Here is a 27,284-nt window from a genome sequence, read left to right on the forward strand (position 1 = left end):
TTTCTTAGGGGAAAAAAAGAAAGAAAGAAAAAAACAACATAACTTTGTATTCTACCAGTCTATATCATTCACACATTCACCTTCTCTATAATCAAATTTTATCCAATAATTTAGTTTTCTTTAAAAATCGAATTATTTTTTTGTATATGTTTACTCCCTAAATTCTTCCTCAAAATATCTACTAAATTAATCTTTTCTTTAATACATTCAAACTCTCTCCTCATATATCTTCTCTCGCTTTCATATTTATGACATTCCAGTATAACATGTTCTATTGTTTCGTATTTTCCACACAAATTTAACTGAGCCTTTTAGATTGGAGTTTAGTTTTGAACTCGCTTTCCCATGATGCAACGCGGGAAACGTCAGAACCAGGCGACTTCACGTTTGTACCCGAATTCCTCAGCGTGTGTTTCTCCACCTAACATAGGATATATCAGTGCTAAAAGCTTCAACCTTTGCTTATCCAAAGGCGTAGTTTGTACTTTCAGGCCCTTTAGCAGTACAGCTGGTTTCCTTTGACCTACTTCCGCAGAGTTTCACTTCTTCCATTTGTAACACGAGGAGCCTCTTTGTAAAATGGAGCATTCCCCCGAGCAAAAAGCCGCAAAGTTTCTTCTGGAAGCCTCTCTGCTTTATGAGGAGAAATGCCCGGAGCTTTCACGTTTCCTTCTGTAAGAACTTTTCTTCAATTTCTACGATAACTGTAACTGTGTGCGCCTTATTGATGTAATGACCCAATGTGGCCGCTAGGTGGAGGACCTTCATAAGTAACTGAGGCCTGGTCATGCTTTAAGCCTTATAACTTTATTATATTCATTTCCCTCTAAGCCATATATTCTTGATATAATTCTACTATTCTATATAAAATCATTCCTTTGACTGAAAAAAGTTCTAGTTATTTAAGAGCTGAAAAGTGTAGCTGTCTGCTGGTGTTTCTATTTTATTAATGGCTCCATGTGCTGTTATTGTGAATCCACAATGAGATTTTCATGCTATGAAAACCTGGATTAAAAATAACAATTATTTCCTAGTTTAAACCCCCCAAAAATACAAAAAACTTTAAAATGATTAAGATGATTGATGTTGGATTGCTGCTGAAATAATATGGCCTATTAAGATGCACTGATGGTGCTTTTCCTGGCTGATACTGATTTGCAATTTTCTTCTAGGGTTGAACTGACCGTTTCAATTTATATCACTTATTTTTTTAAAAGAGAAGCAAACATGCTTCTTTGATCAAAGGGTTAGTTTTGAATCCAGAGGAAATTTGAGCAACTCTATGACAATACTTGTTAATGCATTAAAAAATACAGTGTGTTCCTCATTATATGCATTATACGCGATTCTGTGAGGGGATGTATTTATAGTCCAAAAAGTGATGGAAGCTGTTATATTTGAATGATTTTTTTTATTTTAAGAAATCTTTCTATTTCTGGATTGTTAAAGAACAGATTAGAGGTGGTTAAATTTTTTATCAAAATTATGATTTCCCTGGAAAATTGACCCTCTTGTAATTGTGATTCTTGCAAGGGATTACGGTATAAAGAAGGATTTCCATCCAATCATTCTTTCCTATACTGTTTAAATGGCTTTCATTAGCTTAGTTGCACTGCTTTTGTAGTTGCACAGTAAAAGCACGAGAGGAACTCACCTCTGTAGACCTCATCTTCTTTTTCATTTTTGGTAAGTCTAACCATGTTGAAAAGCACACAGTCTTTCGCTTTCTTTCTGCTGATCGGCCCATTGTTGGTTCTTGATAATACCAATTTCCAATTTACCGCGGTAGTCACAGTTCACTGCATTGTTGCCTTGGATTTCTCAGAAACTGAAAAGTTAGAAGTAATTTTGTGGAAAAATCCTCTTAAAGCAGGCATTATAAAGAGTGGAGAAATTCCTTTTAGAGAAGGCTGTGATCTGGTAGCATACATTTTATTTAAACAGTACACTGTCCTTTTTTTTTTCTTTTTAAATAAGCTTTATACTTAATTTTAAACAAAGCTCAACCTTAAACCTTAAAATGCAATTTCATTAAAGGTAGACAGAATGTTCCTGATGTGCAACACAAAGCTGCATACCTTTCTAAAGATGTTCCAACCCCCATATTGTCCAGGATGCCACAAACTGCAGTGCACTAATCAGGGATTGTTTGGATGCACCAACACAATTAAGTATTTTTCTACCAATGCAGTGCAGTATTTAGTCCCCTTGAGTTGATTCTTTGAACCAACTTGTGTTTTAGAGCTCCCTGTCTTCATATCTTAAGAACCAAAATGTTTTCCCATTACTTTTAATGCCAAGAACAACAACAACAAAAAGGTGGATGGAAACATAAACACAGGCTTTACTGTAAACCCCAGTTAGGAATATTTTACAGATATGTGTATGAGCCCTTTGCAATGTTAATACACTGATCTGTTCTTTATATTTCTATGCAACAATACCCGGTTGTATTACTGGACATTTTGACATGTTTTAACAGTAACCAACTGCCCAAGAGGCACAGTTTAAAAAAAAAACGATTTCCAGATTGCAAACACATCCCATTTTTATGCCAAAGTGCCTGGAAAGAAAGGCATAAACATCAGCCACAGCCAACATTTTACACTTGACTTGATGAGCTAATTAAAGGGGCTTCATCAAGGGTGTTATGTGAAAGCTTGAATAATAGCTAGAAAATGACCCTAATAGGAATCCACATTATTAACTCCTCTCGGTAGACATGTGGGAATTTGGAGTTTGTTGTGTTTTCATGATTGACCCGTTTGCTATGAGGGTCTTTATCATTGTGTAACTATGGTGTTAGTTTGTGGGTGTTTTTTCTCAATAGGTCTGCAAACCAAATATGCTTGTAATGCAAACTTTCTCTGTGTAATGTTGACTGAATGCAAGAGTTTGCTTTGTTTACATTTCTGTGTTTGCTTTAAAGTTTTAGTAAAGATCTGTTTGTATAGAGTATTAAATCAGCTTCTGTGAAACCCTGTTTTATTTTTATCTAATGAATGGAGAATAAGGAATATAAGGAATTACAATTGTCCAAGCATTATGCCCAGTCATAATATGAACTAGGGTGTTATTTTTTTAAGCATTCAAGCATTTCCCTTGTATATTCAGAGAGTCAGATAGATTCAAACTGCCTTTATAGTTTGAATCTTTGTGGCTGAGATGATGCTGCGGAAACATTGGAAGTGGCAAAAAAAATATATAAAAAACAATTTAGCTGAAAATAAAAGACTATTTAGCTGTTTGTTTCTTAAGTTTAGCAGCTCAAGACCGTATATTTCAACTTATCTCAATTTATTTAAACAATTCTTTTGGATTTATAACACTTTTTCTCTATTTTTACCAAAAACAGAGCAACAAAAAGAGTAACTTTATTTCAGAAGCAATTGTAATGCTTATAAACCACTGCCAGGCTCAAAGTAAACAGCTCTAAACTGACTCTGTATTCAATAAAATGCATTTTTTTTTTATTTGTGAAAGCTTTACTCATTCTGTGAAAACTGTTGTTTTCTTCTTTTCTATCTTTTCTACGAGTAGTTTTAACTCGTATATCCCTTTTTTACTTTTCTTGGGGTGGGGGGCACAATCAAAGGAGCCGATGTAGGGGGATTAACTATCTACTTTTGCTTAGATTGAGATTCTTGATATCTACATGAGCTATTGTCATCATAATTTATTTGCCTTATGTCAGCTATGCTTCTTGTTTGTTAATCTTTTAATTTATCTCACTCTCCAAGATGAGATAATTTATATCGCCCCTCAAATCTGAACATTATGGGCGATGCATAAACAACACTGTGCAGATTGCATCTCCAAGCTGACCACAGTTCATGTTTGCAGCACATATTTTCAGTCTCTATCACCACGATGAACTATGCTCTTAAAAGGAGATGCATGACAAGTATGTTAATGAGTCTTGTGCACTGGGGTATGTCTTAGTGGTCTGCAGTTTCTGGGAGCTGACTCAGCTGAGAAACAGGAAGACAACTGAATTCCCAAAAGACCCTGGGTCTTCGCTTTGATTTTGTGCCAAAGAATTTCAAAAAGCTTTTTCTTGAGATCAGATGGTTTAGTCGCTGTCCTTTGGGTTAAATTTAGGCAGTTATTTAAATTGTGGTGAGCAGCTGGATCTTAGAAAAATTAGATTTAATGAAAGATTTATAGAGAATGTTAGAATAAACAACTTTTAGAAGTGTTTGGCCTTTTTAACTGTTTAAAGTCTCAAGTCGTCTGCAGTTATGTACAGCTTGACTGGACTTCTACAGGTGCTGGTCATAAAATTAGAATATCATGAAAAAGTAGATTGATTTCAGTAATTCCATTTAAAAAGTGAAACTTGTATATTATATTCATACATTACATACAAACTCATATATTTCAGATGTTTATTTTGTTTAATTTTGATGATTACAAATGACAACAAATGAAAATCTCAAATTCATCATATCAGAAAATTAGAATATTACTGAAGACCAATAAAAACAAAGGATTTATAGAAATGTTGGCCAACTGAAAAGTATGAACATGAAAAGTATGAGCATGTACAGCACTCAGTATTTAGTTGGGCCTCCTTTGGCCTGTATTACTGCAGCAATGCGGCGTGGCATGGAGTCGATCAGTCTGTGGCACTGCTCAGGTGTTATGATAGCCCAGGTTGCTCTAATAGTGGCTTTTAGCTCTTCTGAATTGTTGGGTCTGGTGTATTGCATCTTCTTCTTCACAATACCCCATAGATTTTCTATGGGGTTAAGGTCAGGAGAGTTTGCTGGCCAATTAAGAACAGGGATACCATGGTCCTTCAACCAGGTACTGGTAGCTTTGGCACTGTGTGCAGGTGCCAAGTCCTGTTGGAAAATGAAATCTGCATCTCCAAAAAGTTGGTCAGCTGCAGGAAGCATGAAGTGCTCTAAAACTTCCTGGTATGTGGCTGCGTTGACCCTGGACCTCAGAAAACACAATGGACCAACACCAGTAGATGACATGGCACCCCAAACCATCACTGACTGTGGAAACTTTACACTGGACTTCAAGCAACGTGGATGAAGTGCCTCTCTTCTTTTCCTCCAGACTCTGGGACCTTGATTTCCAAAGGAAATGCAAAATTTACTTTCATCAGAGAACATGACTTTGGACCACTCACCAGCAGTCCAGTCCTGTTTCTCTTTAGCCCAGGCAAGACGCTTCTGACGCTGTCTGTGGTTCAAGAGTGGCTTGACACAAGGAATGCGACAGCAGAAACCCATGTCTTTCATACGTCTGTGTGTGGTGGTTCTTGAAGCACTCACTCCAGCTGCAGTCCACTCTTTGTGAATCTCCCCCACATTTTTGAATGGGTTTTGTTTCACAATCCTCTCCAGGGTGCGGTTATCTCTCTTGCTTGTACACTTTTTTCGACCACATCTTTTCCTTCCCTTCGCCTCTCTATTAATGTGCTTGGACACTGAGCTCTGTGAACAGCCAGCCTCTTTAGCGATGACCTTTTGTGTCTTGCCCTCCTTGTGCAAGGTGTCGATGGTCGTCTTTTGGACAACTGTCAAGTCAGCAGTCTTCCCCATGATTGTGTAGCCTATAGAACTAGACTGAAAGACCATTTAAAGGCTTTTGCAGGTGGTTTGAGTTAATTAGCTGATTAGAGTGTGGCACCAGGGGCCATCAATTTTGAACCTTTTCACAATATTCTAATTTTCTGATATGATGAATTTGAGATTTTCATTTGTTGTCATTTGTAATCATCAAAATTAAACAAAATAAACATCTGAAATATATGAGTTTGTATGTAATGTATGAATATAATATACAAGTTTCACTTTTTAAATGGAATTACTGAAATCAATCTACTTTTTCATGATATTCTAATTTTATGACCAGCACCTGTAGTGTCCTCTGAAAACACAATCTATCTGTTTTACAGAGTATATGGAGCTAAATTTGGGCCATAAAGTTCTTTTTTTTTTTTATTCAACCGAGAGAGAAAAAGTTTGAAAAGCATTTGTTTTTCAGGTATACATTTTTTTTTAACAAACTTTTTCTTTTTGTTTTTTGGGAATAAAATGTATGGCCCCAATTCAGCTCCATATCCGACCTACATGCCAATAGTGGGCCATACGTTTGAAGCCAAAAAACAAAAATCTGAAAGTTTGAAAAAATAACTTGAAACCAGAAAATATATTTTCTTTTGAACAAACAAATCTTTTTTTTTTATGTGTTAATATTCATCTTTTGAAAAAACTATGTTTCAGGTATACATTGAACAACTTTTATTTTTCAAAAAAAATTTTTTTGAACAAACTTTTTCAGGTTTAAAGCAAACTTTAAACTTTGCTTTGAACAAACTTTACAGCTCCAATGTAGCTCCATAAGAAAGGTTGAGTTTTGTGCGGCACAGAGCTTTTCTGAAGTAAAAATTAAAATGTAAAAAATTAAACTCTTAATAATTCTTATGGCCTTATTTTAACAGTAACCTTTGTATTCACCCTCCTCCATACTGACAATTAGAATTTTCAACTAAAAAATGTGAATTGCATGGAGGTTTGTTAATGTAACAAAATGAAAATAATGTTGAACTCCCAGCTTATGCGAAGCATCAGGGAACATTAGCCAATCAACAGCTGGCCACTGTGAGCCAGCTTCAGATAAAAAACAACCTGATATCCCCTCCTCTTTTCCATAAGCACTCACCCTGCACCATTCTCACGTGCAGCTAGATACTAAATGACCCTAGTCATTGATTTAGGCCTGGAGCTAATTTTAGCAGGGCTTAGCTGTGGCTTAGTTAAAATGTTTGCACAAATATCTCATTGAGAGTGCTCTAAAAGTAGAGGAAGCCCTGTGGGAAGGTGAAATTGCACTATATTGCTTTGGGAGAGACCTCACTGGGTGTTGGCGTCAAACATTTTCTGAATAGATTTTTCCAGGTTGTTTTTATATAAACATTTATTATGCACTAACCCCAATGGAATGCACATGGAAGCATATATTAAATTATTTAAAACGTGATAATACAATTCAATTAACATCTAATGTGATCTTCCTCTCTTGTAGGCAGCAGCCGTTCAAGATTAAAGGTAAGTTGTGACCAAAATATTCTTATTCTCTCACGATTCTTGTCAAAATTCAGTCTTGTATGTATTTCATCAGCTGTGGCCTAAAGTGTAAAAGCCAGATAAACAGAATGAAGTAGCCAGCAGGACCTTGTCACCAGCTTATCAAGGTTGATGAAACTCAATAAATCCTCCGGCAAACATACTCCGCCGAACAGCTGTCTGCAGCAGACTGCGGGTCGGGATCAAACGCGTTCTGCACATGCAATTTCAGACCCATGCCAGCACAAACCACATCAGGGTAGGAACAGTAATGCTGTTTAACACTGACTGCTAAGATAGAAGCGGTATTGGTCCTTAAGAACGAAACAACTGTCTGATAAATGCACAATGTTGTTGAAAATCCACTAATTTAGGAAAAAAAAATACATTTTCTGTTGGATTTTATAGATACACATACACCTAGATCGATTTCAGTGCACAAGTTGCACCATTAGTTGACCAATATCTTAACTTTTTCTGTACATATACATACACTTTACTGAAATACCTGCATCTTTACCTAGTTATAAGGTTTTGAAATGATGTATTATTATTTCGAAATGTAAAAAATGCATTCTTGTGTCTGTTCCTGAGTAGAATATTTCAGTCATCTTTGAGAGAGAGACTAGAGTTAGATATCTAAAACCACAACTTTGTTTTCAAACTACGTCTCATTGGACAAATGAACAATGATGGTAACAATGTGGCTCAAACCTTGCCCAGTGCCAGAGGACATCATGATGGGGAACATTTATGAGCTTGTTAATGCTAAATCAGAGTCATAATATTTAGGGCTGCAACAACGAATCGATAAAATCGATAAAAATCGACTTTTAAAAGCGTTGGCAACGAATTTAATCATCGATTAGTTGTGTCGCGCGATTAATGCGTCATCCGCCGCCGCCGTCATCCGGGGGAAGAAAAAAAAATATGACGGAGCGAGTCAGCGCCGCAGTTGCAGTGTTGCCAACTCAGCGACTTTTCAGACCCCTCCAGCGACTATTTTTCAAAAAAGCGACTGGCGACAAATCTGCCGACTTTTTACGGTGTCACTGGCGGCTTTTGCCTGCCGTGGGGCGCCTCCCCCATCCCAACCCCTTTCTCCCTCTCCCACAGGAATCCCTCTCAGCGCGGCAGTCAGAGTCAGAGCCGCAGGATTTTAGTGAGGAGTTTACCCTCAGCGTCCAGACTGCAAATGAAGCGCGCATGCGCCGGGATTGACGGCGCAAATTGATCACAATAATTAAAATAGCCTGCGCTTTGTAAAGTGAAAAAAGTCGTAACATGCAACTTTTGTAAAAACAAATGAACATGGCACGGAAGCACCACTGTTATGACGCAGCACCTGAAAAGAAAACACGTTGGAGCCTTCGATGGCAGTGAAGAGAGCTGATCAGCAGGATGAGTAACCATGTTTGTTTCATTTTAAAGAGGGGAAACGTAACGTTAGTTTCTCAGTTCGCTCATCTGATGCTTTCCTTACCTTGTTAGTAGGTTACAGACAGTGATAAGGTTGGCTACTTATTTTACTTTTAATTTCATTTAAATTTGGTTAAGCAGCGTTTATATTTTCTTTATAAATAAATTAACTTGCAAATTATGAGGGCAAGGCTTTTAAAGTTTAAATCTTCTGGCAAAGATAAAGAAAAGAAGATCCTGCAATTTATGGAAGTAAAGCAGAACAAAATCCAGCAAGTTCAGTAATATGTCAATTCATTATCTGCCACATTCCCATGTAAATATCTGTCTTTGGAGGATGTGTTTTTTTACCACCCCTAGTTCTCTCATTTTTATTCCAAATACAATTTATAATTAGAATCACAGGGCTATTTTTATCTCTATGGTTCAGTATTTTCTCAAGTAGCAAATTTAACTGCTATACTTTCCTGTCTTAAAAGGCAGAACTCTTCTAGTCTAAAAAAAACTCATTTGTTGAAATGGGGGGACCTATTGTTTGAACCCCTTAGGGGCTTTAAAAAACAAAAATGCCTGTCTCTTTTTGCGCTTTATGAAACAAAGTAGCCTATATTTTGTGGATGTACAGCTACATTTCTCATGTAAGTTTGCGTAGTTTTTACGCAAACATTTATTTTTCATATTGCACCAGTACAGTTAATGAGCAACCTGTACTTGTGTGCTTGTTTGTTCTGTCTAAAATGTTTATTTTGGAATAAAGAAGTTAATATAAAAAATTTTTTTTGTCCGATTCATCGATTAATCGAAAAAATAATCGGCCGATTCATCGATTTTTAAAATAATCGTTAGTTGCAGCCCTAATAATATTTTATAATACGTTCTTGTTTTTGTTTGATATTTATTTACCGGAATAATCATCGTTGAAATAGTTTGTTCTGATCAATGAAACTTCATCATCAGTGCTATTGGTTATTTTAGAAACTGCTAAGTCTGTGGTTTATATAGTAGATGAATAGGTTACACTTTAATTAAACTTCCAAGTGAGCAAAAGTGTTTGAACACACACAATACAAATAAATATTCACGGCACATAATACATGGCAGAAATGCCTAAAAGAGAAACTAAATTCAAAGCTAGGGAATGTCATTTGAGTTCTGGATTGGACATAATATTTAAAAACGAAGGTTTCTCCTTTGAAATGGAAACTTTACCAGCAGGTTTGTGGGATAAAGAGCAGAACAATGATGTGACTGAAGTGAAGAGGGCAGAGCTTAGAACACAACCCTGTGGGTTACCAGCGCTGAGCATAGATTTCCTTAAACCTAACCGTCTGGGGCCTGTTGGTGCAGAAATCAGTGATCCAGGACCTCAACGGTACAGATGACCTAATTTTTTTTTTACTTCAGGGCCAGCATGTCTGGAAGGATGGTGTTGAAGGCTGAGCTGAAGCCCACTAATGGTATTCTGGTGTTAGGGTGCTGGATACGAGTCGGCATCCCCTGTAGGACAGTTTTCTCTGTAAGCAAACGACATGTTGTCCACGCCAACGGGGATGGGGTCCTCGTTCTGCTTTAGGAGGACCTCTCCAAGCACTTTATGATGACTCTGCTCAGAGCGACATAACAGAAGTGGTTGAGGCAGGGGATGTTGGGTGTTTTGGGTACGTGCACAATAACCCAGGACTTTCAGGCAGACGAGGATCAAAACCCCCTGCAGGTTGGTCCGCATATGATTTTAGGGCCTGGCCTGATGCCATGAGACCTGCAGTCTTGTTTTTGTTGATCTTCCTTAAACAAGATTAACGGTCCTTAGATTGTTTAAATGCAGCTAAAGACAATATGGTTCTAGGAACAGATCATTTTTGTAATAAACTCTTCTCCTTTCCGTAAAAATTCAAAAAATATCCACTGGACTTGGTTTTCAAGATTTGAAGACGTTTCGCCACCTCTCCAGGAAGCTTTCTCAATTTAAATGTCTGGATCCGCAGTGAGTTTGAGTCTTATATAGACAAAGCCTTGTATCGCTTGGAAACATGCAATGGAAACCGATGAATGGGTCGTTTAGTTCCATCGTTAGCCTGTAATATCTGAACCTGTCTATGATTCTAGGGGTCGTTAAAGGGGGGATTGCCATTAAGGGGGGGATTGTCTCCTGTAATACCTGAAACCTGTCTATGATTGTTAAGGGTAGGTCGTTAAGGAGGTATTGTTCACCGGCTGGAGCGGGTAGGTCCCTTGTTCCTCTGTGATGGGGTGGGGGGTTTGATGATATCTGGAAGGGATCATGTCTATGATGGAATTGTATGTTTTTGGAAGCTGGAATCTGAGTCCACCACCTCTGTTTAAAGTTGTTTTTTCTCTCTTAACATAGATGGCTTCCTTCACGCCCCTCTCAAACCACCCATTCTCTTTATCTAGAATATGGACATCGTCTGTGGAGAGGTTGTTTTGTTTCGCCAATGTAAAGATCAGAGCATTCCTCGCTGCACTGAATAGCATTTACCACTCCGCTCATATTCGGTCTGGGGGTTTTATTTTTAGGATGCACTAGCCTCTGTTTAAGGGTTTGGTTTGGCTTGAAATGTACTGGGATCTTGTGTTTGGAGAAAATCCTCTTGAGCTTTTCAGACACTCCAGCAACATAAGGGATTGTGATGTTTTTGCGTTTAATTTTCCCATCGCTGTCTTCTGTTGCGTGTCTATTGGATTTCCTTGCTGATTTGATAAAAGCCCAGTTTGGATATCCACAGTTTCAGAGAGCATCTTTAATGTGTTTCTGTTCTTTTTGCTTCCCATCTGTTTTAGTAGGGACATGTTCTGCCCGGTGTTTCCCATAGAATGTAATAAGGACTCGCATATTTAGATAATTACTGTCTTTCTAATTTCAGTTTGTTAGATAAATTGAACGGACGTTCTAAATTTCTACGTTTTACTAGTCCATTTATAAATCTTTTATTAATCTTAACAAAGAGAATGCCCTCTGTTGTAACTGTTTAGTTCTGAGTGATTTTCTCTTATGATTTCAGGAATAGAGAAGAAAAACAAGCAAACTCTCTCCAAATTGTTGCAGAGCACTTCAGTGTGTCTGTACTGTTACCAGTGGCTGAAGCCGGGCAATCATAGGGTGCGACTGCGGCCAAAGCGCCGTCCCTCGGCACGCGTGCAGCAAGTCCTACATAGACATGCCAGAGGAAAACGTCTGAGCCTCATACAAAAAAAGCTGCTCCTCCGCTTCCAAAAGTCGCCTTCAGTGCTGGTGAGTAAAGATAACAGCGTCTCAATATTTACTGTGGAGTTCATGCATGTTTTCTTTATACCTTTCCCCTCACTGTGACCTTTAGTTATACATTAGCCTAACCTGTGAGAGAGTCAATGTTCTCCGTTCTGGTCACAGCGCTCCACTTTTCCCCGTCGCCCTAATGGATGGCACCAACGAGTGACAAAATGGAAAGCATATTCTGGCTGTCACCTACCCACTCTCCTGGTTATCTCATTTAGAAGAGGGCACTGGTGATGGAGGATGTGACCACAGGGTCTTTCTTCCCCTCCATCCATCAGCTGAAATTGGAGAGAGGCTCTGAAGAGCCCATCTGATACACACCACTGGCTGGATTTATTTGCTTTACAGATCTTTACCTCACAAGCCAATCTGGAGCTTTTTTTTCACTATGTGTGTATTATTTCAGGGCAAATGGGTGGATAGAGATTAATTATAGTGAAAAAATAAACACATCAACATTTGAAAGAAAAATAGCAAGTAGGACACAGATATATGTGAGAAGTAGTCAAACGTTGGACAGCAGTTGCAGTAGATTTATACCAAGCGGCTGCTGTGTGCTCTTTTTCCGCCTGTGTGGATTACTCTAAGTATTTTATTAATATCACCACGATAAACTGTCTCACCACCATCACAGAGAGACAGATAATAAATATTCCCTCAGAATCATGTAAGCCTGCTCTGACGGCATCAACACGTTTTTCCAGAGGGGCCTTTGGGTTGGAATTATATTCAAATAGAGAGACTGATGAGTTTAGGAAATTAGTGCTTTTCTAAAAACATTGTTATTCCTAGAGCCGTTAACCTCATTGTATCTACTTAGAATTTTCAGTGATAAACTAATAATGCAAATTGATACTGGAGTTTGATCATTGAAAATCTGCTTTTACATTTGTTTGTTTAGTGATGAAGGAAAATAAGACCGAATAGAAAATCCATTTATAGTCCCGCAGTGGGGAAATTGTGGCGTTACAGCAGCAAAATATTATAGCAAAATTGGTCATACAAATGTGGACTTTAAAAAAATGTTTAAAAATAACTTTAGTGACAGAGTTAAGAAAATGAAATACTGTACTATACAGTGTTTTTACAATATAAATATTGTGCATCTGGAAAGAATAAATAATCAATATACATTTTTACAGTAATGGATATGTGGAAAAAATAGCAGCCAACACCAGAGATGTGCAAAAATGACACCAGCATGTTATTTATGTAAATAAGACAGAAACTGTGCAAAAATCAGCATGAATGTAACAATTTATTGAGGTTGTTGAGAACAGTGGTGGTTATAAAGTCCTACAGCTGCTGGGAGGAAGGATCTGTGATAACGCTCCATGGTGCATTTAGGGTGCAGCAGTCTGTCAGTAAAGGAGCTCTCCAGTTCAGCAGCATCTTCATGCATGGGGTGGGAGAAAATAACATCTTCTTTATCCAAAGAAGATGTTATTTTTGTTTCTCACCTCCTACACTGAGTCCAGAGGGCGTCCAATCACAGAGCTGCTCTTCCTGATCAGCGTATAAGACAGATGCTGTTAATAAATCTGTAGTTAATAATTTTACAGCACAGATAAAAAAAACATATTTTTACTACTTTAATCAGGGTATCAGTGAGTTCTTGTAGTATTTTTTTTTATATATAAATTGACCAATAATGACCAAATTGACCATTAAATGTTTTTCGAGACTCAAAAGTAAAATTTTTAAAGTTAAAGTGTGTTTATCTCATTGCTTTATCTTAGGATTGTGTGTTCATACAAAAGATGATAAATTTAGTATTTTTACATCTTATCTTAAAAATTACTTGTCTAAAAGTTAATCACAACATTTAACTAAATTATTTTAAGGTACTACTGCCACATCCTGCAGTGTCTATTGTACAACCATAGCAAAACTCCCGAATTAGCCATTTGCTACTTAAATTGCACTTGGATGTAGAAGCAAAGCTCATAGAACAAGTAGTAAATCAAATTATTTCTGGTTCAGCTCGATCCAAAATTAGCTCTGCTGTTAAACTCTGCTGTCTTTAAACAGACTCTGTTTACTTTGGGTCTCACTCAGACCTGACTGTGCAAGTCTGCTCTTACTCACGTGTCCGCTGTCATTACATTCAATGGTGTTTATGTAGGATGGTCACATGACTTCCTAGTGAACTGATCCGCCACAGGAATCTCCCTTTGAGATATGTATATTCTCAGTCCTTTTTTTTTTTTTTTTTTTTTTTCCTTTTTCCTTTGTTGCTGCCCTGTCGTCCTCTGGTTAGTCAAGAGGCAAAACTCCACCTTCCCTCAGCAGAGGGCAGAGATGGGAAGTAACGAAGTACAAATACTTCGTTACTGTAGTCAAGTAGATTTTTCTGATAATTTTACTTTACTTTACTACTTATTTTTATGGCGACTTTTTACTTCTACTCCTTACATTTTTACACAAATATCTGTACTTTCTACTCCTTACATTTAAAAAAATTGTCTTGTTACTTTAGTTTTGAATCATTTCAATGGAGTTACCGTTATTATTTTTCACGTCATCAATACCAAATTCAATCTAATTGGATGGGAATCTACGTTACATTTGACGCACCACTACAAGATGAATCGACAGATTCGGCGGTATTCATTAGCGGCAAATCATTGCAGCTTGGTGGCGGTGGCGTTAGCATAGTAGTATGGACGACGAGATGATTGTAAATGAACACAACGGAGATCTATTCCTATTGGCAGACATCCATTTAAAATGTAGGCAACGGCATGAAAAATGTGGTTTCTACTTTTACTTTTATACTTTAAGTACATTTACAAGCCTGTACTTTGTTACTTTTACTTGAGTAAAGAAGTTTAATCAGCACTTCCACTTTTACCAGAGTATTTTTTAACACAAGTATCTGTACTTTTACTCAAGTACGGAAAGTGAGTACTTTTGCCATCTCTGGCAGAGGGGCAATAGCAAAGTGGCTGTCAAAGCGGTAAAATATAAAGAGAGATGTGGAATGGTTTTGTTTCTTAAGGTGCTAGGTAGCATGTAAATAAACAGCATAACAATGGTTAAGAGGTAGAAATGAAAACATCCTTTAGTGTTCTTTAAATAGCAGAGCTATAGTTTAAAATAGAGGATTTAGAGTTACAGATTTGCTACAATAAGTGCTCTACCAATGAGGCATACTTCCAAATAAAATGCAGATTAGAGAACATTGAAATGACCCTGTTTCATACATGTATGAAACCTAGAAACCCAGAGGCCCGTGCATTGCTTGCACAAGAAATTCCCTTCACTCAATTTTTAAAAGTTTTATCAAAGGGGAAAGTCGGAGCTCTTTTGCTTGTTGCTTCTTATTCTAAAACTTACAGCTTTTTATCTTGAGACATTTGTTTGGGGAGATGTTTTTCCTTAAGAGTCCTTGGTAAGAAAGACAATGTTGTTTTGAAGCTTTTGTTTTCATAATCAGCTTAAAGGTATTGTGGAGGTTTTTTTGCCAATTTTTTAAATGAGCTGCCCTCTCCATTTAAAAACAAAATGCACGTGCAAGAGCATACACGGGCTTATTTCTCCTCGTGCACGCTCAGTTTAAAATTTACTGTTCGTATCGATCATACAAGCTTACTTTACAATCCAACACAAGATCGTAATATCCATAGTGTCTTTCCAATCTTAACATTCTGTTCATGGGTTTCAATGTTAATCAGCTTTAACAGTAAGCAGGAGGACGCCGTTCTTTGTAATGGCCTTAGACAAAGTATGTCACCACAGAGCTTTGTGGTTGTGCTCATTTGTCTCATCTTCCTCTATAAAATACAATAGGCTGCTTTATATGATAATAATCACAGAGCTTCCTTACCGTAAGAGTCCAGGGGGTGTGTGTGTGTACCTGTCTAGCCTTTAGAGTGAGGACCATTTTTCCAATTTCACCGTCAAATTGAGGACCAGTTGCTGCAAAGTGAGGACACTTTGCTGGTCCTCACATGCTATTTTGCTAATAGGTTTAGGGTTAGTTTTAGGGTTAAGGCATAGAAAGGGTTGAAAATGACTGAAAATCAATGGAGGTCAATGGTAGTCAGCACATGGTCCTCACTACGATGGCAGAATGAGTATGTATGTGTGGGTCTGTGTGTAGCCTCTGACAGAAGTTTATTGTAACTAGGAATGAGTATCTGCAGATCTTGGTACCTATTGTTCCTGTTCTTTACAAGTGTCAACAATGGTGAGGTCCCGTTTTAGACCAGCACATGACCTTTTTTTATTAGTTCTCTAGTCATTTTTTTGTTTGTTTTTTATCGTTTTCCAGGCTACGTTTTACTCTAAAAGATTTTCTGCTTTTTGGAATTAAAACTACATCCTCCAAAAGGTGTTTTTTCAGCTTCTTCTCTTAAAGGGAGTTTGCATCAAGTCGAAAGGAAAACACGTGCCTAATGCATACAGACTCATTCACATGGTATGTTTATACTTGTGGCTGTAAATCCCCCCCTCATTTCACACCGTATTGCCCCCCCTTTGGGACCAGCGTGTATATTCAGTATGTGACTCCCTCGGGGTGGATGCCAGTACACAACAGACTTTCCTCAACCCTGTGGAGCTGTGTCTTGCAGATATTATAAATCAGAAATGTTTATGCATGCCGGACAGGTTATCTCGCGGCGGATATGGATTTAAGTTGGGTTGCAGGCCCACAAGAGACACAGACCGTAAATGGAGCGAAGAAGAAAAGCATATTCTCCTCTTCCATTCCTTTCCCTCCTTCCTCTTTGAGTGTAGATTTACACTTCTGGGCAGGGTCATTTATTACAACAGACATATTCAGTTCAGTTGCCTCACTGGCTAAATATAATCATATGTGTTTGGATAGTTAATTAATAAACCAGACTAAATTTTAGTTTTGTTTTTATCCTTTTATTTGTATTTTACTCCATAAATCCTTTCTTCTCCCCTCTCATGCTGTTTGTGTTTGAACGCTCATTGAGCACCACAACTATAGTGGGAGGGAAATACTTTCTCTGTCAAATTAGTATTCAAAATAATGAATCTAACGATGATGAATCGACCAACATGTGTGTATATCAGCTGGTATGGACAGAGCAAAAACACTAATATTGACGATAAATATCAGCCGGCCAATGTCTCGGTCTTTCTCTAGTTTGCAAGAAGAGTTGAAAGAGGAAAACCGATGTAAAAAAAAAACAATATTTATTATTTATCTTTAATTAATATGACTTAAGTGGAAGGATTTAGTTGGTCATACGAGTTTAATGAAAAGCTAATGCTTTCTGTGTAATTAAATAGTATGTTTACAGTTCTTCTGATTCAATATGACTAGACTTAAGTTATTTTTTATTAAGATTGGAGAACAAATTCAGTCTTTGGAATAGACTTTACCTCCAAAAAAGACTTGCAGCAGTGAATATATGAAATGTTGACACAGAGGGGCTTAAAGCGAATGTATGCCACACCTTGAGAATTTGGATTTATTTGTACGGAAAGATGACGACAAAAAAATCGCCATAGTTGTTTTCTCATTTGTTTTTTCTGACCATCAAATATATTTTCATTTCTGAAACACGATGTTTTGCATTCTACAGAACAGTTGTATTTTATTTAAGTTTTTTAAATATGCATATATTGAGTAAGGGCACCATAAATTTTAGATTTCCAACAGATTCTTCGGCTACCATAAATAGCCATTCTATATGTGAATAAAAATGCATATGCATAGTTTTTTTTTATCTTATCATTTTTTATATGATCATTTGAAATTAACACATTTTTAATTTCACATCTTTCATCTTTTGTCCTTTTTTTTTCATTTTCCTTCTTCTTCTTCTGTTTTTCTGCTCTACTTACATTGCAGTGTCCATATGAACTGTAAAACTCCCTGCATAATTATAATAAAGCAATTTATATACATGAAACAAGTGGAGCAGTATGGCAATTGCCATGCCGCTACACTTGTGAAAGTAAAATCTGTTGGGCTCCTTTTGGCATCAAGACAATTATTCTTATTGCCACCTTGCCAGACAGGACACTGTAAAAAAAAAAAAAAAAATGAAATTAACACATTAACATTTACACTTTCCTCCATCTAAGCTTGATAAAACTCCTAATATCTGAGGCTGAACACAGCCCCATGGTGTTGTATCTTAGTCACTCTCTCTGACTTCCGTCATTTAATCTTATTGTCACTAATAATCATGTTCAGGAACATAATGATCCCTTTGTTTTTTAGCTATAATAAGTCATGCAGGTAGTTGTTTATGAGTCACCAGTCTGCAGCTTCTGGATCCTTTGACTCACTAGGATTTGCAGTGCTTCTCAGCTGTAACCGAATCCACCAGCACGTCCTCCCATTAATGGCATTCATTGCATATCTCACACAAAGCCACACATGCACCATTCGTCACCTCCAATGATAATCACTGATTTCTAAATTCAGGTCTGTCTCCAAGCTGTTTAGGTTATTTCCCTGCATGCAAATTTACAGTGTTCTGTACAGACATTTGTGTGCATCCCAGAAGAAGTAAACACATGAGTTTAAGTTCATTTTGGGAGTAATTTTTTAATCTACACTCTCAAGCAAGCAAAAATAGGCACATACATTCACCTAAATGTTTAAATAAGAGATGCTGAAGGTTCTAGTTACTACAGAATAGTTTATCCTTATCAGAATAAAAGTGCATGTTTATTAGAAGTCTTTTTCTTGGTATCGTTCAATACCTAAGCAACTTTAAGCAGGAAGAAAAATTTAGATATTTACATAATTTAGGAATAACAGCATATAATTTCAAACAGCTTTTAGTTAAAGCTTGGGCAGAGTCCCACATTGTCACCTTCAGATGAAAATAAACTAATTCAGACCTTTTGAAAGAACCCAGGAACCGTCCAGGCCCAAATCAAGTAAAAACCTGGATATGGACTTAAACATATGTATTGATGAGGATAAAAAAAAAAGTCTTTACAGTCTTTCTGAAGTAACTGTATGGCCATGACTGCATTTCACAGCAATCATAGCCCCACAGTCACAAGTTCTACTTTGAGAAAATGTACAGATTGGGAATAGGCTTCTTCAGGACACCAGTTACATGTATGATGTATAAGACCAGAGATCACACAATAACCGCATTTAATGATAATCCATTTAATTTGTCTATCCCCCTATTAAAAAGTTACGATAAAATGTTTGATAATTATGACTCAATTTTTGAGTCGTTAGTATTCCTAATTCTAATTTATGGCTTGTAAAACAACTCAAAGTTCGCATCATGATGAGAAATTTATCACGACAGCGGGTTTAAGATTTTTAATGCAAGACCAAACCGAGTTAAATGTTTGACCGCAACGAATAAAATAATTCTGAAATAAGGTGGTAGCATAAGAATTTGAATTAGTTTTACTGCATATGGCTCTGCTGGGACGCACAGACTGGGTAGAATGACAGATGAAGATATTATTCATCTTTATGACTGGAGCTTCAACGCTGTTGCATTTTTCCGATAGGACATAGGACAGTGTTCCTACATCAAAAGTGGATTTGGAAAGGATGAGAGAGAGCAGGGATCTTTTCCCAAAGACCGACATGAGCCTCGTAGAAATTGTTGAATATGCTTTAAGTTTTTTTCGTGACAGAGAAAAAACATTTGGAGCGAATGCCTTTTTTTATTCAAGAAGAGGTTTGAATATTCAGCCAGAAGTCTGCCAAGAACCCAATTATTTATTTTTTTTACTTCATTAATAAGGCATATGTTTTTTGTTGTGTTTTTTACTTGTTAATACATACAGCGTATGTGAGAGGTTTTATACACAACAATAGGGGATAAACATAGGTCACAGGATCATAATATTAGTTTAAGCCATTATTCTGATCTAGGGCTGCAGCTAACGATTATTTTGCTAATTGATTAATCTGTCAATTATTTTTTTGATTAATCAATTAATAATCTGATAGTAAAATGTTCCTTAAATAAGATTTTATACAGTATTAAACCAGGTGAAACTAAACCTTTTTGACTTGTAGCATTCTGGATAGAGCATATTGACAGACGAAAAAGTTTTTATATAAAATGCAAAATATAAATATTTTTTTTACAATTTTGTTACATTTACTGCTCTATGGGAGTCGCTCTGTCAGCTAAAGGCCTGTTTTAGAGAATCTATACTCCAGTTAACGATTAATAGATTACTAAATTAGTTGATGATTATTTCAATGATTGATTAATCACAATCAATCCGGTTGTTTCAGTCCTAATCTAATCTAGATGACTGGAAATAGTCTCAGACAATGAATCAACCACCAGAATCCTCTGCCCTTTCTCTGCCCATCTCCATGGTCTGCTTTCACTTGCATCTGAATCAGTGATACAGAAAAAAATGTGACCTTTATTATGAGCAGCAGAGACTGACTGGAAGAGATGAATGCATATGAGATTTTTTTTTCTTTTTTAAATCGGAATCATGCTGCAGATGTCATTCTGTTTTCTTCTGCTATAACAAGCTGCTAGCCTTCAAACTGCGAAACTAACGACATTCAATCACAGCGGTTTTTAGAGAAGCTCAGCAATTCTGAGCGTGCATCGATCGCCCAGCCGCTACTCTGCTTTCGGGTTCATGGTGCTGTATCGACGTGCTCTGTGATGACTTTTACGAGCGCTGTAGATATTTGTCTACATCAACGCAGTGCTCTTATAAACATTTGTGAGGGTGATTATCTGGGCTCAGGATTTCCACCAGCACTCAATTCAGCCGGCTGCCCTGTTGCTCGCCTCTTCTTCATCCTTTCGGGTATATCACAATGCTAAGGTCAGACTAATAAACCCAAGGCAACCTCTGGCACCAAGAGAGAAATACAGGAAAGGGATGTGTTTATGGAGCTGAGGCTAAATATAGGAGTCCATCTGCATAATTGATTTATGTGGGTCTGTTTTGGCCTCTGTCTTTATAGGTTAAGCTTGCAAACATTTGACACACAGCTTAATAAACCCTGTAAGCCCTTGCTTTTACATGTATAATTTGGCTCCTCTAATCTTTGCCACATTTATACATGCATTAGAAACTACAAGTTCATATGCATTGACTTTGATTAATGTAAACCACAAAGTGGAAAAGTCATCATACAAGAGAACAGTTTACAATTAAAATTAGAATTAAATGTGGAAGAAAAAAAGTTCTAAGCAGGGTGGCCGTGCAACAAAGCAATCCATCCATCCGTTTTCCGTCACGCTTATCCCTGCTGGGGTTGTGAGGGGTGCCGGGATCTATCTCCAGCGGTCAATGGGCGAGAGGCGGGGTAAAACCTGGACAGGTGGCCAGTCTGTTGCAGGGCAACACAGAGACAAACGGGACAAATAACCATTCATGCAAACACTCACGCCAATTAACCTAACAGTCATGTTTTTGGTCTGTGTGAGGAAGCCGGAGCTTCTAGTAGGAGCTACTAGACACATCTGCAATCAACAACAATTAAGATTTTGAGAGGACTTCACCATTGAAATTCACGAGAGCTATAGTTAAACTGGCAATGCTCACATGCATGGCAGTTGGATGTTATAATACATCAGGTAAAAGTGAAAAAAACTATATTATTTTACCTTTCCAATTCAAGGACGGGTTAGTCGTTGGATTGCCAACTTGAAGAAGGAGGAATTGCCATCAAACTTCTGGCCAGAGAAAAACCACGTAATATGTAGAAAACATTTGGAAGGATGTTTTCAAGATGACTTGGATAATAGCGTTGTGACAAACACCAGATACATCATTAGGACTTGATCAACAGCCGATACCGCACCGTGACGTCACAAACTGGTAGGTGGCGGTAGTGCTCTTTGACAAACATGGATGCCTTCCTTAGAGCAAATTCACATGAAACTACTGTTAATTAAAAACACTGATCATTTATTGAACAGTATGTAATAATTTCATATTTAAAGCTTGACAGTTAGCTCTTAAATCAACTCTTACATCAACTCATAAATATACATCTTATTATGACAAAAAAATAATGTAGCTGTAAACTTTCATTTGTTTTTGGTCTGTCCTAATGGCAGCAGCGTGTGAAGGGGTCCCTTTTGGAGTAAGAGCTTTGCTTTTCCATAAGATCCTCTCTGTTCATGTTGATGTTAAAATGGTTGGACTCTAGACATTGACACTGGTGTTCCTGCAAATGTCTAGCTTATTTTAATAAAAGGTGTATGTTCACAGTTTAAGTTTTATAAAACAATATATTTAGTTTTATTATTCGTCACATTTCCAACGCTGCCCAGCAGATGAGTTTGTCCTTTCTTCATGATACAATCTTCCAACAGCATTGAAAACTGTAGTTCTAGTCTGATGCTCCTGCATTAAATCCAAAGCTTTACTGCTGTGATGCATTTGTTTGGGATCAAGGTTAACTGTTTCTGTCACTGCTGCCATCAAAATAACTCTCAAGGCTTTACATGAGTCATAAAAAAAAGTTTCTATATTTGTTTGGAAAAATCAAAGTTAAAAATAGGCTCTCAAAATACACAAGGCTGCAGAAAATAATAGACGGCAGCTGACTCAAAGGATGCTGTGTTCTTTATTATCCATCTGACCTCAACCTGGTTTAAAAAAAAAAAAAGAATGTGCTTAATTTCCCTCCAGCTGTATATAAATGGTGCTTATTCCTTTTCTATGCAGATTGGTTCACCTGAGCCATATGCTTGATGGACTATGGTGCTTATTTATCTACAAACCTAATCCTAAGATTGAGAAATTAAATCTCTCCGTGGCAGCGACTCACGTGTGCTCCTCCACGTTCTAAGGCCAACATGTCAAGGGATTAGAGTAAATTACAGGCAGGGTGTGGATTAGAATTCCCGTTATATCAATTTTATTAATCTAAACATGAAGCAAAAGAGCCACTGGTCCAAAGTAGTTTCCTGACACTGGTACTGCTGTTAGTTTAGCCTTGCAGTCTATGGTGCTAAATGGAGGATAAACAGTCTGAGGTCATACAAGGTGCAAACATCTGTAGCCAGCTGTCTGTGTTTTATCCAGAACTCTAAGCCAAACACTCCAACACAGGCGGCTCCATCAACCCCAGTAAACATGGCTGGTCATAGCTGTAAAAGCCGTAAAATCAAAGCTTTTGCATTAGTCTCTATAAACATTGTGTGCCATTATGCGCTAATGAAGCTCACAGAATCTGGAGTGAGAGGAAACATTAACTTTGACCATTGCTTGCAGTTTTCTGCTCTGCTTTGATTTGATGAAGCTGTAATGATCTGCGGGAAGACAGAAGCCTTTGTTGCCGGAATACCAGTAGGAAGTGATGCGAATCTTATAATGATAATGAAAATGCAAGAAGGTGAAATTCTGTACAAGTGAAAAGTAAAATGTAAACAAAGAAAAAATTAAAAATAAATTCTTTAAAATTCAGATTTAGAAATCTGCCTTAAGGTGGTTTGCAATCAATTAAACATGGATTTGGCACTGTTAGTAACTCTAAACTAACGTTTTAAGAATTTTCATAGACAAAAAACAAATATATCATAATGTGCTTTTCGGGTTTTAAAGTGTTTCTCTGTGACAACAGTGAAATTTCTAGTTTTTTTCTCTCTGTGCAGAGAATAGAGGCCCTTCTCTTCCCCTTTCTATTGGTGGGCACTGCCAGTCAGCTGGCTACAAGGAGGCTCCTACTTTTTTCCTTGTGTTCAAAACAGCAACTACATCTTTTAGACGTTTATTCTGTTTTTTGCTTTGGTCAGTGTGTCGACTTCCTTTTCACTTGTTTGTATCTGAATCTAAAACCAAAACATTCCTCAAAATAATTGTAATTTTTCCTCATAATGTGGAGACAGAAATGCAGTTTTTTTCATACCATGGCAATTAAGGAGTAACCCATAGTGTGTAATTTAATTTTATCAGCGTAATAGCTTCTGTGTTCAGTGGACACACAGTAATGTGTAACATTCCTGCTTCTCTAAAACATGTCTGTTAATCTGGGTACGTGTTCTAAGCGCCACACAAACAATTAGACCGTGCTTCAAAAGTTTGTAGTGCTTTGAAATCCCCAAATTTTTATTGATTTTTTTTATTAATCCTCTTCATCGACATATCTTTCATGCAGGCTATTTTTAGAAAAGTGAGTTTTATTAGAAGACTTATCGTCTAATCCCACATTTTAAACAGGTTCATTAAGTGATAATATGAGTATTATTATGTCGGCATGGTTAGTCAGAGTTCCGTGTTATACAATACTTTCAATACAAGGTTAAATCAGTGTAAAGCCTGGATGAAGATGTTTTTCGTATGAGTTTAATTGAATTAATTACATAATGTTTCACTGAAATGATTAGATTAGCTTTTTGGTGCTTGTTGCAGATATGAACTCAGCATTAGGTTAGGTTATCTTGGCTGCATTTCTGCAGAGCATTGGTCAGTCCCCCTTTGAGCCCCGCCTCTGTGGAAAAGTAGGAGGGTCAGATCGAGGGTCTCTATAAAGCTGGACGTGTAGAGTGTTGTAGTAAACACTTTCTGCTTAGTCAGTTTGAAAGACAGTCTGAACTCCTGACTGACCGACTCGTCCTCAGCGCAAACCACCTGTCAGAATCTGAAATGGCTACGTTTGTCTCGGTGAGTTTTCCATCTCCTCAGTGTTTGTCAGCAGCTCAGCTCTGCTTTGATTACTGATGGCTGGTGTTAATGCATGTAGAGTCTACCAAGTTTTCAGACAGCCTGGTTTTGAATTGGTTATTGTCATTTTAGGAGGAATATAGAATAAAAGGAATTAGAAGGCATTTATAACTATAATAAGGTTTTATAACTTTTCCTGTTTCTGCTTTTTCCTGTTTGAGGTTTTGATTTTTTTGTGGTTTATTTATTGTGTTTTGACCGTTTTTAATGCCTTCAATCCTTAAAAAAAAACAAAAAAACTGTTGGCAAATACCATATTTTACTAAAGGATGATGAATAGTCCTGGAATATGTCCTTTTATCAGCTTTTATTCCTTTCCTGTTCTTATTTGATTTATGATGACCTGGTTTTTAAACAGACACACTTCTATATTTGTTTTATACTCTCAGCTCGTAATGAACTGCTTATATTTACATGAGGGCGGGAATCTTGGACTGTCTTTCTGAATCATGTGGATCTGATTATAGAAAGGTTGCACCTTATGACTTTCACTGATGCCTAATTGTTTCCTTTTTATTTGAATCTATCATATGAGTCAGATATTATTTTTTATCTCTCCACGTTGAGTTAGATCATATTTAAGTATTAACAAATTGCATTCAAATTGCAGAATTGGTATCTGTGACTTGAATAGGTTAAACTGCACAGCAACAGCCCACTGTCTTTAACATGCTAATCAAGCTGCTTCATACCAGTGCAAATGCTAAAAATAATTCAGACTTAACTAAGGTATAAAGCATAAACCTGAGCTATTCAGTCTTGGATTTTCTTCCAGGTCTGGTTTGTAAAATAATCCCCAACTTATTTGCTCCATAAAAAGTAAGCTTAAATAAATCCAATCTCATTCTCCTGTCCACTATTTAAATCTCACCTTTAGAGGTGGATCCTATTTGAGTGAGATGTTGAGAACCTCCATACACCATGAATGTCAATGTGACATGAAGTATTAATGAATATGTCTTATATTTCTCTTATCATCCCAGATGGCCACCTGCCACGCTTGCAGTAAGACATCCATACACAAAGGAGTGAACAGAGATTTTATAGCCACCTTCGCTAAGACCCACAGCACACCAGGGAGCGCTGGCAAATACAAGACTCCTCAGTCTAGCAGCAGATCCCACACCACGCCCAAAAACCCAGGCAAGGAGAAGACCCCCTCCTCTACTCCAAGGTAACTTGCTTCTGTTTTTCTCATCATACTTAAAGCGCCACTTATTTTATCTGAACTTTTTATATTCTGTCTCCAACCTCTAGATCCTCTATTACTTCCACCATGTCAGGGTCAAGTACATCGTCCGCCAAGTCTTCCTGTAAATCCAAGAACTGGGTGGTTCAGCGTCTCAGTAAGATCCTTACTCGAGAGGACAGCCAAGGCAAAAAGAAGGGAGGCTTGAAGGACTTCCTCTCCTCACTCTAAGGGTCTTCCTCCCTTTTTTTGTCTCTACTCTTGCTCTTAAAAACAAGAGGGACCAATGTTCCTACTTGTCTAAACCAGAGCTATCGAGAAACTTGGATTGTTTAAGTTTCCGAGCCTGTGCGGTGCGGGAAGGGTCAGTGTTGCTGGGCTGACAGTGAAGGCGCTCCTCAACGTCCCATTGTTTGTAATTAGGAGCATTGAGGTTTTAATCAGTTCCCGCACATTCTGCTGCGCCAGATGAAGGGGAATGCTTCTTGGAAACTCCTAAACTGGAGTTGGCTCCCTTACAAAGTCTCTACTGTTACGGGGATATGTCCAGCACAACAAGCTGGTTTATACGCCTGTCTTTGATTTTTTACCAAACACGCATTTATTACAGAAATTAGGAACAAATTATTATACAATGTGACTTTAGAAGGTTTTTTTTATTACATGCATTAACAAACTCCCAGCATTTGATCCTCTGTTAGGGAGCAGTGTGAGCATAAAAGCATAGACAGATCATGGCTATATTTTGCATGAATAGTTCAGTAAATCTATATATATTCATAAAGGAGTAACCCAATGACATTATTCATACATTTAACTAAAACCAAAATAAATATTCTGGTTGTTTACGCAGGCACACTGCCTAACAATCTGTACAGAAGAGCTTTACTATAATGTCTGACCTTTGAATATTGAAACTCTTTGAGATTTTCTTTTTTTTTGCCTATGTACAGTATGTTACTCTTACTGTACATTTTCTTAATAGTTTAAGTGAATATATTGTGTATTTGTACTGACTGATTTCTTACTGTATTGTGGAAATACTGTTCGGTGAACAGTATTCTGAAATACCTCACATTTATATTCAACTTGTGATTCTGTAATTAAACCTTTTCAACGTTAAAAGCTGCTCTGTTGTCTCTTGTTCTTTATTTTCTATTCATCATGCATCTAATACTGAATATCTGAATGCAAGGGTCTTCCTTTGAGGTACTATAAGATAGAATATAAACAAAGTTATTGGGATACAGATGTCCTCATGTGTTACAGAAGCATGTTAATCATCTCTTCATTTATATCAGGTTACAGGTCAGTGGTACCAAGATTGGGAACCACTGATTTATTCAATTTCTCTTCTGTAGATTGTAGAACCATCTTTTGTTGATATGTGTCCATCAGCTTTGTTTATCCAAGGACTAAAAAGTTCTGTTAAATCCACACAAAGATAGCTGAAGCTCTCTTAGATTAGAAGGGATGTCCATGGACAACATTTTTAACTCTTTCTGCCCACCCCCTGCCTATCCTGCTGGATGCTAAATTTATGCTTCTGTCTTCAGTCTTTTGCTGCCTTGAGTAGCATCTCTTCACGGCTAGTGATGTATTTTTGACCGGGTTTTCTCTTTGTGTTCATTCGTTCACAGCCAGTTGCCTTCAGAAGGCTTTTATTAACAGATTCCTAAAATAA

At 37.3% G+C, this 27,284-nt stretch overlaps 1 protein-coding gene across 2 annotated transcripts; it reads left to right on the forward strand.

The window, feature by feature from the left end:
* Window positions 1-360: 360 nt before the first annotated feature.
* On the forward strand, window positions 361-26,729 carry cunh18orf21 (chromosome unknown C18orf21 homolog). Of its 2 annotated transcripts, XM_038288643.1 has the most exons (6): window positions 361-674; window positions 2,114-2,166; window positions 7,045-7,067; window positions 11,528-11,757; window positions 25,395-25,585; window positions 25,669-26,729. In XM_038288643.1, exons 1-6 carry the CDS (start codon window positions 648-650, stop codon window positions 25,829-25,831), a joined length of 687 nt encoding a protein of 228 aa, XP_038144571.1. In that variant the 5' UTR covers window positions 361-647; the 3' UTR covers window positions 25,832-26,729. The 2 variants fall into 2 exon arrangements, with proteins under 2 accessions (XP_038144571.1, XP_038144570.1); XM_038288642.1 differs by lacking the exon at window positions 2,114-2,166.
* Window positions 26,730-27,284: the final 555 nt, after the last annotated feature.

This window comes from Cyprinodon tularosa, unplaced genomic scaffold (assembly GCF_016077235.1).
Source record: "Cyprinodon tularosa strain WSP-4 unplaced genomic scaffold, ASM1607723v1 ctg26, whole genome shotgun sequence".
Taxonomy (NCBI): domain Eukaryota; kingdom Metazoa; phylum Chordata; class Actinopteri; order Cyprinodontiformes; family Cyprinodontidae; genus Cyprinodon; species Cyprinodon tularosa.